The sequence below is a fragment of the Piliocolobus tephrosceles genome, chromosome 3, assembly GCF_002776525.5.
Source record: "Piliocolobus tephrosceles isolate RC106 chromosome 3, ASM277652v3, whole genome shotgun sequence".
Taxonomy (NCBI): Eukaryota; Metazoa; Chordata; class Mammalia; order Primates; family Cercopithecidae; genus Piliocolobus; species Piliocolobus tephrosceles.
In genome coordinates this window covers 113,271,484-113,289,984 of record NC_045436.1, presented here as the reverse complement: position 1 = coordinate 113,289,984, position 18,501 = coordinate 113,271,484, and the positions used below count along the sequence as shown (strand labels likewise).

Here is an 18,501-nt window from a genome sequence, read left to right as displayed (position 1 = left end):
TGCAATCAGAAAAGTCTTGACTAAAAAACTCTCTAGGATAAACGATCTGTTTTTTTCAACAAATTAAAAAATAAAAAAAGAGAGGCTGGGCACAGTGGCACACGCCTGTAATCCCAGCACTTTGGGAGGCCAAGGCGGGGAGACTGCAAGATCAGGAGTTCAGGACCAGCCTGGCCAATATGGTGAAACTCCATCTCTACTAAAAATACAAAAATTAGCTGGGCCTGTAGTCCCAGATACTCAGGAGGTTGAGGCAGAAGAATCGCTTGAACATGGGAGGTGGAGGTTGCAGTGAGCCGAGATCGTGCCACTGCACTCCAGCCTGGGCGACAGAGCGAGACTCTGTCTCCAAAAATAAAAATAAAAATAAATTAAAAAGAGAGATAAAAGAAGAGCCTATAGAGATTTAAGACAGGCAAAACTAAATACTGTTTACATACTTGAATGACAACACTATAAAGTAAGGAAATGATCACCATAAAAGCCAAGACTGCAGGTCCTCTGATGGGGAAGCGACTGGGAGGGAAACGTGGTAGGCTTCTGAACTAGCTGGCCAGGGACCATCTCCTGACATGGGCAGTGGTTACAAGGCTGTTAATCTTTGTAAACTTATATATAATTTATTAAGCTGTACTTTTGTGCGGTTTCTCTATTTGTTATTTTTAACAACAAAAATTTAAATGGAATGATCCTAAACACAGGAACTTTATAATCCTAACTGTGCCAATCAGTGTTCTCCCCAGCCGCTATCATATATAAACATGAAAAGCAACATTCCAAATCTTTTGGAACATATGAATAATTCTTATAAAAAGTCCACTAAAGTATTTTGAATGCACTCAATAATGTCAGCTAGCATTGTCACAGTTTTTTATTTGAAGCTGAAAACCTCATACTTACTAGTTTGCTGTTGCTGCTGTTGTGTATTAAATCCTCCAAATCCCAGTCCAGTTCCCAAACCGGTACCTAAACCAGTATTAGTTCCCGTTGTTGTGCCAAAACCAGTACCAAATCCAAAACCTTTGTTCTGAGTACCACCGAAGAGTCCTTTGAATGAAAAATTGGAACTTCGTAAGTTAAAAAAAAAAAAAAAAAAAAAAGACCTCTACTTCATTTACTTCTACAAATGACTTAAGATGGCCTCTTACCAGTAGTGCCTGTGTTAGTGGGGGCAGAAAAGCTGAATGCAGAACCTGCAGTTGTAGATGTTGTCCCAAATCCTCCAAACCCACCTAATTAAAAAAGAACAAATATAGAAAGGAAGAATCTTTTGTATATATAAAGGCAACTTTTTAAAATTATAAGTAATTGCTACATATAAAATCAAAATATATTGATCTAATTTTTCCTTTCTCTACTTCCAAGATCAATTTTTTAGAAAACTATACTACCAATCGAGAAGTCAAAATGTTACAAGAAATGAACTAAGCATTTAAAATAGAAATATCACAATGTAATATATACCCTTCAATTAAAGGGGTGGTTAACAGTTATAGATGAGAAAACACATTAAGCCTATTGCCATAATTCTAAAACAACTATGTATGTACTTTTAGAGGATGTGCTGCAAATTCATATGGCTAGAATATTTAGACTGATAACAGTAAAGACTAAAGTAGACTACATGTTTACTGACAGGTGGAACTGTTTAAAATGAATAGCTTTAGATCAGCAGTTCCTAAATTCCAGCAGATACAAGAAACGTAGTTTAGTAGTGTCACACATTCCCATTTTTTACCCCAAGAGAAACAGGAAATCTGGATTTTCTATGTAAAATGTATGGGTTTTTAAACCCTAATTCAACTACTTTTTTTTGTTGCAAGGAATTCAAATGTTTGGAAAATAGTGTGCCAAACATATCACATTAGCAGACTCGTTGCCAGTCTGCAACCTTGGTTTTGGTGAATTCATGTCAAGATTAACTCTGTCAAGAGTCTCTGTCAAGACTAAGTAACTTTTCAAAGGAAGCACACCAATACACTTACCTCCATACAACAAGAATGTGTTTCTTGAAGGAAGAGAGATTTGACAGATAAATGGAATGCTAGCCAATCTAAAATTGTTTTATTATTTTTGTAACTTATTTTCAGTCTTCAGCTGATTACCAAGGGTATCAAAAAGCCTTTCAAGACAAATGTTTGAACCATTAGTGTCGAATTATATTGCAGGTTTTTTGGAATCTACCTTCAATTTCATTTATTTCTGGTATACAACACAGATTCATCAATATTGCAATACAGAAAATACAAGAAGAAAAAAATGCAACCATTTTATATTAATCACCTCATTCTGATTTGGAAAACTACTCGAGTAAGCTGCATGTTGCGTGCAGGCACAACTAAATATTCTATTTACTTGTAGGTTCTATTGCAGTACTGCAAACTGTAAACATTTTCATAAAAATCACCTAAAGTACTAAGCACTGTTGTAATCTCTTTTCATTACTTTTCACTTCCACAGAATAACTATGATATAATCTGAATTGGCTACACAATAAACACTAGTCAGTTTCTCACCATGCTCCACAACATCAAAAATGTTTTAGTAATAGCAGGTCTACAAGTATACAAAATAAAAAGGAAACAAGAACATCTATCAGCCCTCTGCTGAAGGTTAACACATACAAAAGTAGTTAAAACATGTTACATTATCGTAACTCAAAACTTAACAGTGATAACTCCAAATGAACATAAAATCAAGCAAACACCAACAAGTTTATTTACTGTTGCTGAATTATGAGCTGGGTGGCTTTATTCAGAAACACAAATTTCAAAGTAAGATTTCTGTTTTACCCAGTGCCAATTTTAAGCAAACAAGGAAAAGCAAACACACCAAAGGACAGTGATATGTGATCACTTCGAACACATCTTAATTAAAATGGATCATCTCATCTTTGAAGTTTTCAAATATTGTTCTGTTTTCAACTCAGATGCTAGGGTGATAATCACATTGCAGTAACAAGTGAATGAATAAAATACCCAACTTCCCAAGTAAGGTTTAGGGAGTAAATAATGTTTATCAAATGCATATAATTGGCACGGGCATAAGAGGCATAATGTAAGAGACTATGGACGGTAAATTCATATACGAGCAGCTGAAGAACAAGATTTTTTTTCTACAGTGTCACTATGTAAAGTACACATAAACCTATTTTAAATGCATACATAATATCACTATTGCGTCTTGCAAAATTTTTAATGAGCTTCAAACAACCCACATGCGTAAGAAAATCCTCACAATTATCTTTTTGAATGCAAAGACATCTAGCCTACCTTTTAGAATTCGGGGCTACATGCCATAAAATTAAACTGCTCTCTTTGAGCTTTTCCCAAAATTCCAGAAAAGAATTGGGGATTCTTTCTATAATTACATATCTTATAGAAATTACATATCTTATAGTATCTTAATCTGCTGAGTTGACCCAAGAAATACATTATTATCATTATAACACAAGTTAAAAAACAAAACAGGTTACTGCTGTTCGTATAAGACTTGTTTCTCTTTGGAAACAGAAGGACAATAAAATGAAATCTCAATGAAAGATGCAGGAAAAATGAAAAATGACTGCAGGAGTCCAAGAATCCCAGGATGGGCTTGACTGGTGGTGAGTTTATACTTTGGAAGTCTTATCTAATAATTTTATAGATATATTCTATTCAAAATTATAATCCAAATGCTTATCATTTGGAAGATAAGTGCACATTTAATAAAGGAATATAACTTGCAAAACTTTCCTGAACCACATCTTTTAAGGCACTAAAAACTTGATACAAATATTTTTGATTTGAGATAAGGAAACAAATTTCCTTTCCTTATTAAACAAGTAACAGTTCCTTCCCAAACTCCAGGAACCACAATATTCTTGGACTCCAGCTCCCAACACTCGTTACACATACAACCCGCAGTATCTACCTGCACTTGCCAGACTGTTACCAAAATTGAACGGAGTCGCCGAGGTAGTAGAAACACCGAAATTCCCAATATTAAAGTTCACTGCAGGATTAGCAGTTAATCCGAAACCCCCAAAATTAAACCCACTGGCGGTGGAGTTGGCAGTCTCAAGCCCACCAAATCCTGATAGGCGTGTAGGCAAAGAAACAAAATTTTAAAAAGGGGGAGAGGGAAAAAGAAAAGAAAGCAAGGTAAGGATTACAAGAATCAGCAGGAGGTTTCACAGAAGTGAACAAACCTGGTTTTGCTCCAAACAGTTTAAGAAAGCAGAGTGGGGGTGGGGTGGGGCAGATGGAAGAAGCACGACTGATAAGCCCCATAGCGAGGACCACAGGGGGCCGGGGCTGGAACTAAGGGAGTCAATGGGCAGTGCCGGTGGATCCCCAGCCCTATCCTCGCTGGCAGCGGGAACCACGCAAGCGTTCCCGCCTATCCGGGAGGCTGAGGTGCAGAGCGGAGGGAGGGAGGCTCTCGGGGAAGGTGAGAGGGGAGCAACCTCCAATTTCTCTGAGTAGGACTCCCCGGTGGCGGGAAGCGAACCACTGAAGCCAGGGCCCTGTGGAAACTCACGCGCGGCGCGCGAGCTTCTAGTGGGACCTCGAGTACCCCCGCGGCCTCCTTGGGAGCCGCCTCGGCCCACTTTGCAGCCGCCCGCCCTTTCCCAATACCTCTAAAGTCTCCGCGTCGGCGGGAGATCCCAGGATACCCAGATCGGAGAGTCTCGGACAGAGGGGGCAGACCAGACCCTTCCCCTCCTTCCCGGGTAAAGGTCCAGGGGGATCACTCACCCGCGGGGGCCGCGGTGGCTGCAGCGGTACCGGAGGTGCCCGAGGGAGCCCCAAAATTGAAGGCCATGTCGCGAGAGCAGGAGACCAAGGATATTACTCCCGCGACGCGCAGCGCGCTCCTCTTCTCAGTCCGGCCGGGAAACCGCCAGTCAGATCACCAAGTTCCGCCTCCTTTCTGGCCTAGCCTAAGAGGCCGGAAGGCGCCAAGGGCGTAGGAGCCGGGTGGTTGTGAGGGAACGCCCCCAGCCGGCTCACTTCCGGTGGGGTTCACAAGATGTGGGGCATCACTGTTAAGGTAAAATGCTGGGACGCTGGCGAGGGTGTGCCTCCTGGGAGTCCTTTAAAAACTGCCGTAGGGAGGTTCTTTGGGAAAGATTTGCAGAGGCTGAAGTTGTTACGGTAGGGATACGCGGTAGACAGCTAGAATTTGCATGTGGTAGGGTTGAAGTTGCTGCCCCATCAAAGAGTGGACCTGGGAGGTCGGGCAGCTGGGCTGGGTTTGAGAACCCACCACCACCCACGAGGAGGTGGTATTTGAACCCAGTGCTGAAGGATGAGTAGGCGGAGCAGAAGTAAAGAGGGTGCAGGTTGGAAGAAATGAAAGAGAATGGAATTGTAGCAAACACGTTGCGTTTACTCTGTGCCAGGCACTCTTCTAGACATTTTACATAATGTAATCCTCAGCTATCTTGTGAGGTTGGTTCCTGCTATCCCCAGTTTATAAAAGAGGAAACAGGTACCAGAGGGTCAGGCTGTGTCCAGAGTCAGTACTCCTAACCACAGCTCTAAGGAGAGCACTGAAAAAGAGGGGAAGAGTGGTCCCCCTCCATCTTACTTGTAATATCATTTAATCCTCAGAATAACTCAATAGAGGAGATTCTGTAACTATATTTTGCAGGTGAGATGAGAGGATTGAGGTTTGGAGTTGTTAAGCAGCTTGCCCAAAGTCACCTTGCAGGTAGGTTCTGGAGTCTAGTTTTGAACTCATGTTTCTCCACTCCAGAGTCCCAATTTGTAAAAATTACCATTATATTATATTGCCTTGTAAATTATGGTAAGAATTTCAGACTATTTCTTGAGGGTAATGGCAAACCTTTAAGGGGTTTTAGGCAGAGGACTAGTATGACTAGAATTTTATTTTTAGAAGATCCCTCTGGCTGCCATGAGGAGAATGGATTGGAAGGAGCCAGCATGCCTCAGGAAGGTAGAACTTTTAGGAGTCTGTTGTAGTTGCACAGGTAAGAGATGATGATGACTTGGATTATATCTGGCAGTGGAATTATGAGAATAAATTTGAGAGATACTTAAGAAATAGCATATATAAGACTTGTAGTATTTGGATGTGGGGAGTAAGGATTCAAGGACAACTTCCTGCTTTCTGGCTTGGGCAAGTTGGTGAATGGTGACCAGTGTCTGACTCCTGCAAACTAAGTATGCTTTCATACCCAATGCACTGCTTTCTTTCACTGTTTGTCACAGATAATTTATCAATCAAATTTTACTCACAATAATATATATTCCATAAATGCAAGAACCGTGTCCCTCTTGTTCCATGCCCTGCACACGTGTCTGGCATATAACAGGGGGAAATAATGAATGAATGAATGACAGAGAGGTGGAAACCAGACCTTGTAAGACCTTCCTTAGCATGTTAAGGAGCTTTGATTTACCACCAGCTTGTCCAGCCTGCGGCCCACAGGCCACATGTGGCTCGTGGCTCAGGATGGCTTTCAATGCAGCCCAACACAAATTCGTAAACTGTATTGAAACATTGTGAGGTTTTTTGGCGATTTTTTTAAAGCTCATCAGCTATTGTTAGTGTTAGTCTATTTTATGTGTGGCCCAAGGCAATTCTTCCAGTGTGGTCCGGGGATGCCAAAAGATTGGGCACCCCTGAGTTAGCACATAGTCTAATGGTTAAGTACTTAGCTTACCTTAAAAAAACAGGCCGGGCGCGGTGGCTCACGCCTGTAATCCCAGCACTTTGGGAGGCCGAGACGGGCGGATCACGAGGTCAGGAGATCGAGACCATCCTGGCTAACACGGTGAAACCCCCTCTCTACTAAAAAAATACGAAAATTAGCCGGGTGCGGTGGCGGGCGCTTGAAGTCCCAGCTATACCGGAGGCTGAGACAGGAGAATGGCTTGAACCTGGGAGGCGGAGCTTGCAGTGAGTGGAGATGGCGCCACTGCACTCCAGCCTAGGCAACAGAGCGAGACTCCGTCTCAAAAAAAAAAAAAAAAAAAAACAAACAACCCCCCTAATCTAGCAGAAAGAAAAACCAAAGATTAATTTATGGAATCTGCCAGAAGCTCAGAAATTGGAGATATCATGTATCTTCATCAGTTGGGGTAAAGGGAAGATAAAATGAGAGGAACTGGTTGAAAGTCTATTTAAGAATCAGTTAGAGCTCCCAGAATCCTCTTCTGACCTTGTGCAGCCAAGTGAATGCTTCTTCCCCACTCTAGAAAAATAATGGAGGATTCTTCTCTACAGTGATTAAAATAGTATTATTTGCCAGGCACAGTGGCACCAGCCTATAGTCACATCTACTCGGACAGCTGATGTGGGAGGATTGCTTGAGCCCAGGAGTTCAGCCAGCCTGGGCAACACAGTGGGGACTCTCCCCGGCCCCTCGCCAATGTCAAAAAAAAAATAAAATAGTAGTGTCTCTGGACTTGGGGGCACCAGACATTATTAAGAGTGGGTAGTGCCCTACTGAATGCTGGAAGACTGAGTGGAAATGCATGCCTATACACCTTCCCCTACTGCTCCCAGAGCATTGGCAGCCAACCCTTTACCCTCCAGGAAGGTATAGGAGAATCTTCTATGGGTGAAATGACCAGTATCAGAGAAAAGACAGTCATCCGACATCAGAAATCTCTAAATAAATTATTTAGCCACATCACATTATAGCAGTGGTCCTCAACTGGTGCCAATTTTGACTTCTACTCCTCCCACCCCCTGGCACAGGTGGCAGTGTCTACAGACAGTTTTGGTTGTTGCAACCAAACTTTTAATTTAAAAGCTTCATTCTCCTTGCAGTTAGTTTCCTCCAAGCTGCTTTTGCTGCGCTATTTGTTTTGATCTCTATACTTTGTGTTAAAGACTTTCCTCAGCTTGGTAATCCTTGCTGGTCTACTCATATTTAAGAGTGGAAGATCCTACAGGCATCTATTGGGTAGAAGTTGAAGATGCTGCAAAATACTCTAGGACAGACTCCCTTCCTCCCCAAACAAAAAATTACCTGGCCCCAAATATCACTATTACAGAGTTTGAGAAATCCTGCTTTATAATAAAGCTCACACTTCGCAAGCCTCACTAAGACACACAGAACTTCCATTCAGCTTTTAAGTTCCACTCTTAAATATGAGTAGACCAACAAGGATTGCCAAGCTGAGGAAAGGCTTTAACACAAAGTATAGAGATCAAAACAAATAGTGCAGCAAAAGCAGCTTGCAGGAAACTAACTGCAAGGAGAATGAAACTTTTAAAAAGTGTGTCTTTTTAACATACTTTTAAAAAGTATCCACAGAGAGATAGCAAGAGATATTGTAACCATGAAATAATATCAGGATGTTATTATTTTCAAAGAAAGGTATTCTTAGTAGAACAAAAGAGAGCTGTAGGAATTTTAAAGCTATTACCGGAAATGAAAAACCCAGTAGAGGTGTTGGAAGATAAAGGTGAAGAAATCTCTCAGAAAGTAAAACAAAAAGACCAAGGATGGAAAATTGAAGAAAAAATAAAACTAAAGGACTAGTTCAAAAAGTTGTCTATCACACACACTGTTATATTATGCACATCAGAAAGAGTATAGAGAAAAATCTGTCCTTTAAAGTCTTTCAAGATTATTCCTATTATTCCTGTTATTTGTTCTTTCAGCGTTTATTGAGTCCTACTATGTACTTGGCACTATTCTGAGCGCTAAACAGAAAAGGTATGGTTTGTGCCTTTGAGAACTTACTGTTGAGTGAGGGAAAACCAGATATTAAGTTAATAGTACACTTGTGGGCCAAGTGCAGTGGCTCATACTTGTAATCCCAGCACTTTGGGGGGCCAGGGCAGGAGGGTCGCTGAGCTGGGGAGATTGAGACCAGCCTGGGCAATATAGAGAGACCCCATCGCTACCAAAAAAAAAAAAAATAGACCAAATTAGCCAGATGTGGCAGACGCCTGTAGCCCCAGAGGTTGATGCTGCAGTGAGCAGAGATCACGCCACTGCACTCCAGCTTGGGTGACGGAGTGAGACGTCTCAAAAAGAAAATAGTATACTTGTGACTATTCAAGAATGCAGCACAGATGAGGAAATTATTAAATAATTCAAGAAAATGTATCATAATTGAAAGACATTGCTGGTTTGAAAATGGTTCACCAAATGCTCATTACAATTAATGAAAATAGACTCACACTAAGGCACATTCCAAAATAACAGAACCATGATGGCAAAGAAGTTTCCAGAGAGTAAAAGAGGCCACACACAAAAAAACAAGAATCAAAATGGCATCAGACTTCTCAATGGTAACACTAGCTAGAAGGCAGTCAAGAAATGCCTTTGAATTTCTGAATACAAATTGTTTCCAGCTACAATTCTATTCCCAGCCAAGTTGTAGATCAGCTGTGAAGGGAGACTAACAGCATTTTTAGACAAAACAAAACAAAAGAAAACCTTTAAGAAAATAAAACACCTCCTATTTTGTAGGCAGTTAGTTACCAGAGGATGTTTGCCACCAAGATGGAACCAAGGCTGAAAGAGGAAGACATTCGGAGCTCCAGCACAGATGTCAGGAATCCCCAGGATGACTCGGAGAACAACAGTCCAGACTGTAGCAAGTCTGATTCTGGGGAAGGCTACTTCAAAAGGATGAGCAATTTGAGAGAGATTTAGACAATCAGCAACAAGGTTGGGGTTAAATTGGTGATAAATACATGAAAACTAAGCCAGTGGGACAATTAAACAATATTAGATGAGAAAGGAAAAGTGTTGAAAGGTTGCTACATGGCTCAATTGTGCAGTTTCCACATAATCCCAATAATGTGAATTGAATATTGAGCTGGACAAAATTATGGCATAACTATACTGGAAAGATGGGGGAATGAAAAGAATATTTGTGTGCATAGAAAAGAGCTAAACCCTCATCCTCCATGGTGGGGAGTCAGTAGGTAACACGGAAACAAAATTCACCAAGCAGCATATCATCTAGAGACAAGGGGGTAAAATAAAAAAAAAATTTTTTAAAAGGCTAAAACAGGTGCCTGCAAGCACTCTGAGAGTAGTGTCTGCTTTTCCTATCTTTTTTAAAAACAACAACTGTAGAATTGTTTGATTGTTAAATCTATGTGCTTATATGTATAACTTTAATAAAAATGAAAACAAACAATAACAAAAAGGCTTTGTACTTATCAAAATTACTAATGTTGTTTGACCCAGCAATGCTACTTCTAGGAATTTATCTTATAAATGATTTGGCAAAATAATGGAATACAAGGTAAATCATTACAACACTATCTATAATAATGATTGGAAACAAACCAGGGTTTGATTAAATAAATTGTTGCTTTTATACAAAGGAATACTATTCCGCTATGAACTAGGAACAAAAAAGCCCTTTGTGTACTGAAAAGAAAGACCTCAAAGATAAATTACATGTGGAATGTTCGTCCTTGGAGTTGAAAAATAATTACACGAAAAATGCACAATTCAGAACACTATGTATGCTACAATTTGGGTTTTTAAAAAAGGGCTAGAATATATAAATACACATGATTTGTACAAAGTATTCCTGGAAAAAAACATTTGAAAAACCAAATAATATTGGTTGCATCTGGAAAGATGTATTGGGTGGCTAGGAAATGGGTGGAGGAAGACTTTTACCCTAAACCCGTTTTATGCATTCTGAAAATGGAAAAGGGTTACTTATTTTAAAAACTAAGTAATGCTGGCTAATATGGTGAAACCCCATCTCTACTAAAAAAACAAAAAATTAGCCGGGCATGGTGGCATGCGCCTTTAGTCCCAGCTACTTGGGAGGCTGAGGTAGGAGAATCGCTTGAACTCGGGAGGCGGAGGTTGCAGTGAGCTGAGATTGTGCCGCTGCAGCCTGATGACAGACTCCGTCTCAAAAAACAAAACACACACACACAAAACCTAAGTAACGCTAATAGAGATTATTGCAGGAGTCCTGGTGAGAGTGCAGATATGCAGGTGAGGACAGCAGGAATGAAGACTGATGGGTGATTGCTTAATTGATTATATGTGGAGGGGAGGGAAAGGAGGAGTCTAGCATGACTCCCTGATTTCTGGCTGTACAGTGAGATACGATTGTGATGCCATTTTCTAGTAGTGGGAATTTGGGAAGAAAAGAAAAATGAGTTCCTATACTTACTGCATTTAAGGCAACCTGGCTAAGGATATCCAGCAGGTATCTGGATATGTGAGGCTGAAGCTGAAGAGTAAAACCCATTTACTTCCCAGACTTCATTTACAACCCAAACACAGCCCAACCTGTGTTGTGAAAAGAAAGACCTCAAAGATAAATTACATGTGGAGTGTTCATCCTTGGAGGTGAAAAAAAAATTACATGAAAAATGCACAATTCAGAACAAAACCTAACCTGTGTTTGGGTTGTAATTGAAGTCTGGGAAGTAAATGGGATTGTCAGGGAGAGAGTATCAAGTGAGAAGAGGTTGTAGCTGAGCACTATTATTAAGAAGAGAGCAGAGAGTCTTCAAGGGAGCCTGAGATACAGGGGCCAAATCCAGCCCACTGCCGATTTTTGTAAAATACACTTTTGTTGGAACATAGAGACATCATTTATGCATTGTCTACAGTTGCTTTCATGCTGGAAGAGCAGAATTGAATAGTTGTGACAGGGCACCTGGCTTGCAAAGCAAAACTATTTTCTGTATGGCCCTTTAGAGAAGTTTACCAAACCCCACCTAGACTACTGCAGCAGCCCCCGTCGCACAATGAACAAGACTCTCTGTGACCTTGGCAGTTCATTCTTGGTTGCCTGCAGAATGAGTTAGCTGTGGCTGGGGTTTCCTCCTTCTAGGGAAAAGGCTGCACCCAAGCTCAGCTTCCCATGGGACTGGCGCCTTCTTCATCACAGAAGTGGAGATTTTTAACATTCCATGGACAGCTGGCATTTCCAGACAACTGTAAACCATTGGCACTCCAAATCCAACTGCCTGTTGCTCAGCATCTTGTGTATTCCCCCATTGACGAAACTTCTTCTTCAAGCTTGCCCTATAGAAAGGGAGACTAGGAGGAGGACGTGCTCTTCTGAAACCAAACAGCGTTGTGGGCCTTGGCTCACCTCTCCATGGGATAACATGAGGATGGTACCTTCTTTTTTCCTGGCCCTGTAAATTTGTATTTCCTCCAATGAAGCTCATTCCTTAGCCCATGCTATGTAGCTTTGTGGATTCACCCTGAAGGGTGGTGTATGACAGCTGATGTCCCAGAAGACCCATCTTGCATGCCAATGGAGACCTAGCACAACAGCTCCTAATTGATCTCCCTGCATCCATGTTGATTCTCTTCAATTGTAGTCTTCATCTTGCAGCTAGAATGGGCCTTTCTAAACAGACTTGCCCACCTTCCTCCCACAACCCAATTGAAAACACAATAGCTCCCTATTGGTCTTAAGACATACCAAAATACCCAAATCTTTAATATGGTTTAATGAGACTCAACATGATCGGGCCTCTGCCTTTTTCTCCAACCTTATTTCCCATCATTCATCCCTCTCTGGGCTGCGGCCATTTTCTCAGTCACTTGTAGTAAACGCTTTTCCTCTTGCCCTTGAGCATGTCCTGTTCCCTTTGTCTGAAAGACCTTGCTTTGCTTAATTAACTCCAGCTCCTAGTCATGTTCCCAAAACATTAAACTCGGTTGAAATTTTACATTTTGTCTGTATGATTGTTTGGTAACTGTTTTCCACACTAGACCATAAGATCCACAGATCTCTTTTAAACCAGTAGCCTAGTTTATATTCAAAGTGCCTAGCATAAAGTGGGTGCTTAATGAAATTAGTTGAACACATTTTTAGGTATAATGTAGAAAGAAGCCAGGATCCAAATACCACATACTGTATAATTAAATAAAATGTCTGGAGAAGGCAAATCTACAAAGACCGAAAGATGATGGTGGTTGCCAGGGGCTAGGGTTGGCAACACTGAGTGGTTATAAACTGGCATGAGGAATTTTATTGAGGTTATGGAAATGTTCTAAAACTGCACAACTCAGTAAATTTACTAAAAATCATTGTATTGTACATTTAAAATGGGTGACTTTTATGGTATGTAAATTATACCTCACAAGTGTTCAAAAATAAAAACTTGACTGAATGAAAAAATATAGTTACTGGAAATGGGATCTTTATCTTGTGCTTAATGTGTATACATGTTTTTATACTTTGCATTCTATACCACTCACCCTATACTATTTTCTTAGTGCTAATGGATATATGTTTTAACATACCTTATTGCTTAAAAAAATTTTTTTTCTGGATTTTTCTTACCCCTTGATTTGAAATAATCAGGCTTGGCATGTTACAAAGTTCCAGGTGTCTCTAACTACCTTGAGTAAGAAGAAATAGGTACAAGGAGCTTCCCTGTGACATGAACCAGCTGCAGAGTTGGGATTCCTAGGAAGTATATATCTTAGGGATCAAGTGTCCTTGATACATGACATTTGTAACACTGAGCTAGATATTTTAAGACTTTCCTGGATTTGCTGATTTCAAAAATAAGTTGCAGTATTGGGATGGGAAAGGTTTTAAAGGTAATCTGAAGTTTGGAACTAATAACTTTAGTACCCTAGATAGTACTGTAGATAAATATCCCTAGAAACAAAACCCTGAGCCCTTTGGGAGGCTAAGGTGGGCAGACTGCTTGAGCCCAGGAGTTCAAGACCAGCCTGGGCAACATGGCAAAACCTTGTCTCAACAAAATATACAAAAATTACCTAGGTGTGGTGGTGCACACCTGTAGTCCCAGCTACTAGGGAGGCTGAGGTAGGACGATCACTTGAGTCCAAGAGGTCGAGGCTGCAGTAAGCCATGATTGCACGACTGCACTCCAGCCTGGGCGACAGAGCAAGACTCTGTCTCAAAAAAAAAAAAAAAAAAAAAAGAAAAAGAAAGAAAAGAAAAAAAAAAAAAAGAAACCCCAGTGCCTCTCCAATAGCTCTTGGATCCTACTGAGCCTTTTGGGTGGACTTATCTGCATTTTGGTTGGGTGTACCTGGAAACAGACCTAAGATAAGCAGACGTAAGATGTTAGGACAGGTGGATGATTTGGGAAGCAGCATTGAAGGGCTGGGTGATTAAGACGGGGAACAAAGAAACACTAACGGAAAGTAGTTACCACTGTGGGGAACCCTAAGTGAGGACCCATGTGGAAAAAGCCTGAGAATTGGTCCTCTGAGGATTGAAACATCTATCAGCTGACTGACTCCTGCCCCATTTAGTTGAGGCAGGAGTTATTAACTCCCTGATACTCCTATGGTGCTTCCAGGGCTCTTGAGAAAGACTCAAGACAGAAAAGCAGCGTGTGGGACTGCTTGGAGTGGAACTTGTCAGACTGATTGTAACTGTCCACTATATCGAAGCTGAAATCAGACGTGGCCCAAGTGTGTGACTCAGGGCTGCCTCTGTCAAGGAACATCTTTCCAGTGAAGCTCCATAAACAACAGGACATCCAATGACATATAACTTCTAGTGCAATTTTATATAAAGTGGTTTTTTATTAGTGAAACATTTCATTGAATTAAGGGTAGAAATAAACATGTCAAGAACCGCATGAAGTGAACCAACTGTATGAGCTACATGAAGAGCATTCTGGTCAGTATTCTCGTTAACAGGCACAAGCAATTTAGTGATAATGCCCAGAGGGCCAAGGATACAGACCACCTTTTGCAGAACTCATATCTCAAGCAATTTAAATTAAAAATTAGCCTCCCTTAAGTTAAAAACCCCAATAGGGGTTAGTCGTGTAGTGCTTGTTCCACTTGACCATTAGTGATCTTTCTAGAACATAAGTATCTAGAAATAAAATCTGGTTGGAAAAGCCTGGAGCTAAAAGTGGCAAAGCCCATTTCCTGTCCTGTGCTCAACTCCTAATTTTCCCTGAGAGAAGTGAGTTAAGCTCTCTGTCTTGGTTTCTTCCTAAGTTGAGGATCATGGTACCAGAAGCTTGCATTCTGTGATCATGACAGTGCTTACAATCACAAAGCCTTTGAGGGTCTTTCTAAGATAATCGCCGCAAGAGAATAAGCATGAGAAATAATTTATCTTTAACTTAAAGCCTAATAGGTGCATTCATTCCTCTTAAGCTATAATTTTGACTGCAGTTTGTAGGTCTTTCTCAGACTTTTCAGAAGGATAGTATCAAATGTGATTTTAACCAAGTAACTATTAAGAATCATGACACAGGCCAGGGGCGGTGGCTCACACCTGTAATCCCAGCACTTTGGGAGGCTGAGGCGGGTGGCTAGCAAGGTCAGGACATCGAGACCATCCTGGCCAACATGGTGAAACCCCGTCTCCACTAAAAATACAAGATTTAGCTGGGTGTGGTGGCACGTGCCTGTAGTCCCAGCTACTTGGGAGGCTGAGGCAGAAGAATTGCTTGAACCCGGGAGGCAGAGGTTGCTGTGAGCCGAGATCACCCCACTGCACTCCAGCCTGGGTGACAGAGTGAGACTGTCTCAAAAAAAAGAATCATGACACAAGTATGGAAGTAATATGTTTTTGGTCTCCCTGCCAGTGTGTAACTCAGTCTAAATGTGTATATCATTAACTGTTATCATTTACAGTATTTAAAATATCCTCACAGATGATTCTATCCTGATAATAGGACTAAGCCAATAAGTATGCACTAGCGTGTCCATTTTATTAGTATGGCTAAGTACATGCATAAATAAGACATGCCCAATTATCTAGTTAAATATTTATAAATTCTAAAAATCTAGATATTTAGCATTACTGCAGACCAAATATTTTTGTTAGTTTTTTTACATTTTGGTGAGTTGGAGTATCTAAAGTTTCTATCTTGATTCTATAGAAAAGTTGAGAGTTTAATGAATTGCCTCTTCAAGAGGGAAACATATCACATATTGTTTTAGTGTAGAAAAAGGAAAAATTGTCAGTAAAACAATTTATTACCTCAATACAGGGATAAGAAGCTATGGAAATGAAATCTATATATTTTTTCTTCATTTGCTTACATTGAAATCTAGTTTTAAACAAAATCCTTTTGAGTGGTTCAGTTGTTAAGAAATTCTGTAAGCACTTTGTCGGCTAAATGCATAGGCTTCTTAATTCAAAATGAATGGTGAACTTTGAGAATCAAAGAAAATGCCCTTAAATATGCTTGAATTCTGAACACTGTGACATATGGTGGCTCCCAATTCCCTGCCTTCGGTTATGCTGAAACCAAGAAGTCCTTTGAAAAGTGGTGTCTCTGCTTCTGGTCCTAACAGACCTTTCTTTAAAGTACTTTGTGCAATATTTTAAACATCCATCATTCTGTCAGCAAAATGATTGTCACAGGAAGTGTAGGGCACACATTTTTCTATTCAGTGAGTGACTGTGAGCTACAAAACACTGGAAAGAAGTGAATCTGAGAAAAGAACTTGTAAAAAGAATTTCAAAATTACCAAGAAGGCTTTCCCAGAAGAAATGTCTCTTTAGTCTAATCAGACTTTCTGAAACTTATGTGTAACTTAGGCTGTAGATAAATGGATTTCCCATATTCATAATTTTCCAAATAATCACTCAATATTAGATTAATTAATACATTATCATATTTGGCAAGGGTGACTCAGGAAGAAAAATCAGTTACTCATTACATTCTCTCAGAAGCATCTTTTCACAGCACGATCATTTTGACTAAAAAAATAACAGTTAACTATCCACAAGCATCATAACTAGCATTTAATTCTACTCTACATGAAATATCTGTACTTATCCTCACCAACATTATTTATGCATTCTCTTCGTTCACAAAAGTACAAGTTAAAAATCCTTAGAAGCTTATCACTATCAACTCATGGGTACTGCCCCACCCAACCCCTTTCCCATTTGATTCTACCCAGTATTTTATTGTAGTTGGAAGACTGAGTTTTCCTGGAGGAATTATGAACTGAAGATCAACATAAAATGTAATATGTAATCTTTTAGAAATCAGATGCATTTGAATGATATACTGGATGAAGCTACCATTTTACCCTGGGTCCCGAACTCTTATTTACTTCTGTTTTGCAAGTGAAATGATGGAATACAACATAAAATGGTATATACGCATTTTGAGCACAAAGTTCGGTGAATGAAGCATACTGAATAAAGTTAGACCAAGTAGCATTAACAAGTGATGCAGAGACATTTTACCCACAACAGTGGTCACAAAATTCTGGAGCTACTGGCACCCAACAACAACAAAATTACTATACATGAGTTCATTAAATACTTGCTAGACACATAAAAAAACAATTTCAGAGCCCACATGATTTTATAAAGCTTAATGGCCAGCCATGTCAGCCTGCTCTTTAACCTCTGGCCAGAATGTTCCTATCACTTGCCAGCGCCATGTCTTTTCCCTTCTTTCAACAGGCAACAAGCCTGCGAGGAGGTGGAGGGTTTCCCCACGTCATGGTCCAGGTCAGGACAGCTCACACGGTTTCTTCACCAAGCAAAGGCAATGTTTAGGTTCGAATGAGGGGTGCTCTTTCATCCGCTGTTCCCTGAGACACAGAAGAGAGAAGACAAAGAAGTTAGGTGTTCATGTCAGAAACTTCTCCCCAGTGTGAAAAGTTTGGGTGAGGAGTGGGGGCATGGAAGGAGGAGAGACCTATAGGAAGGTGGCTCATCCCCCTTACCTCCCCTCTCGGACTGCTCCTTGTTCTTGAAGATTCAGGCCTAACCTTTTCAGGAGGCCTTTTCTGACCACTCTCACCCTCAATACCAGAGCAGTACCCTTCTCTGTGCTGATCTAGATTATAAAACTTAGACTCTATGGAATTTGCCTGCTTCCTGGTTTGAAACCTACTAAGGAGTAGTGTCTCAGAGATAGTAGTTCTCAATAATTGCTTGCTTGTTGAATATATGAGGAAGGTTAATTGTAGGAGCAGTAATTAACATTTCCATGAGGTTTCACTTGTGCTTAAGACAATTTCAGTGACTGCACAAAGTCAGACTGGAAGATCCACACATAGAAATGGCAAAGTAGTTTGCCTCACAGCTAATTCAGGCTAAAGTGACTGGCATGGGATAAGAGAAATAATGGAAGAATATGGAAGTCAGGGAAATTCAGCTAATTTTACTCAGATGGTTTCACTTATTTATTTTCTACTTCACATTTGCCTCGGACACTTAGTTGAGGAAACTGGAGGAAAAAAAGGCCTCTGTTGTAAAAAAAGAAGCTGCAGAAAATTTAAGAAGGGCTTCTACAGAAAAGGCTCATTGGAGGTATTCAGGTTCCTGGTTGGGCTGCTGGTCACTTGGAGAGGCCAACCCAACTCTTTATCCTAGCCTTCCAGGAAAGTATGCCCATGTTCCAATCATTTATTATGCAGTGATACCTAAATCATAGGTATCTTCGGATAAATCAGGGATTCTTTCCAAGCAGGGCCCTGGCTGCCTTGCTGTATAATCTTGGAGCTGTTTTGTCATATTTAATAATACTTAATCCTTTATTGAGCTCTTACTATATGCTAACACTGGGCCAAGTCCTTTATGTCTACTATATCATCTAATC

At 40.4% G+C, this 18,501-nt stretch overlaps 2 protein-coding genes across 2 annotated transcripts in view; both read right to left on the bottom strand.

Annotated features, from left to right (window-relative positions):
* The window catches only part of NUP54 (nucleoporin 54), a 33,430-nt gene extending 28,488 nt beyond the window's left edge, over window positions 1-4,942 (bottom strand). The window contains exons 1-3 of the mRNA XM_023222513.1: window positions 4,740-4,942; window positions 1,149-1,232; window positions 901-1,047 (exon numbers count right to left, since the gene is read on the bottom strand). Coding sequence (XP_023078281.1) covers window positions 901-1,047; window positions 1,149-1,232; window positions 4,740-4,806 — 298 coding nt within the window. The 5' untranslated portion in view covers window positions 4,807-4,942. The remainder of the gene's footprint in view (window positions 1-900; window positions 1,048-1,148; window positions 1,233-4,739) is intronic.
* Window positions 4,943-14,471: 9,529 nt separating this feature from the next.
* SCARB2 (scavenger receptor class B member 2) overlaps window positions 14,472-18,501 on the bottom strand; it is a 56,486-nt gene continuing 52,456 nt past the window's right edge. Inside the window, exon 12 of the mRNA XM_023222512.2 lies at window positions 14,472-17,488. Coding sequence (XP_023078280.1) covers window positions 17,450-17,488 — 39 coding nt within the window. The 3' untranslated portion in view covers window positions 14,472-17,449. The remainder of the gene's footprint in view (window positions 17,489-18,501) is intronic.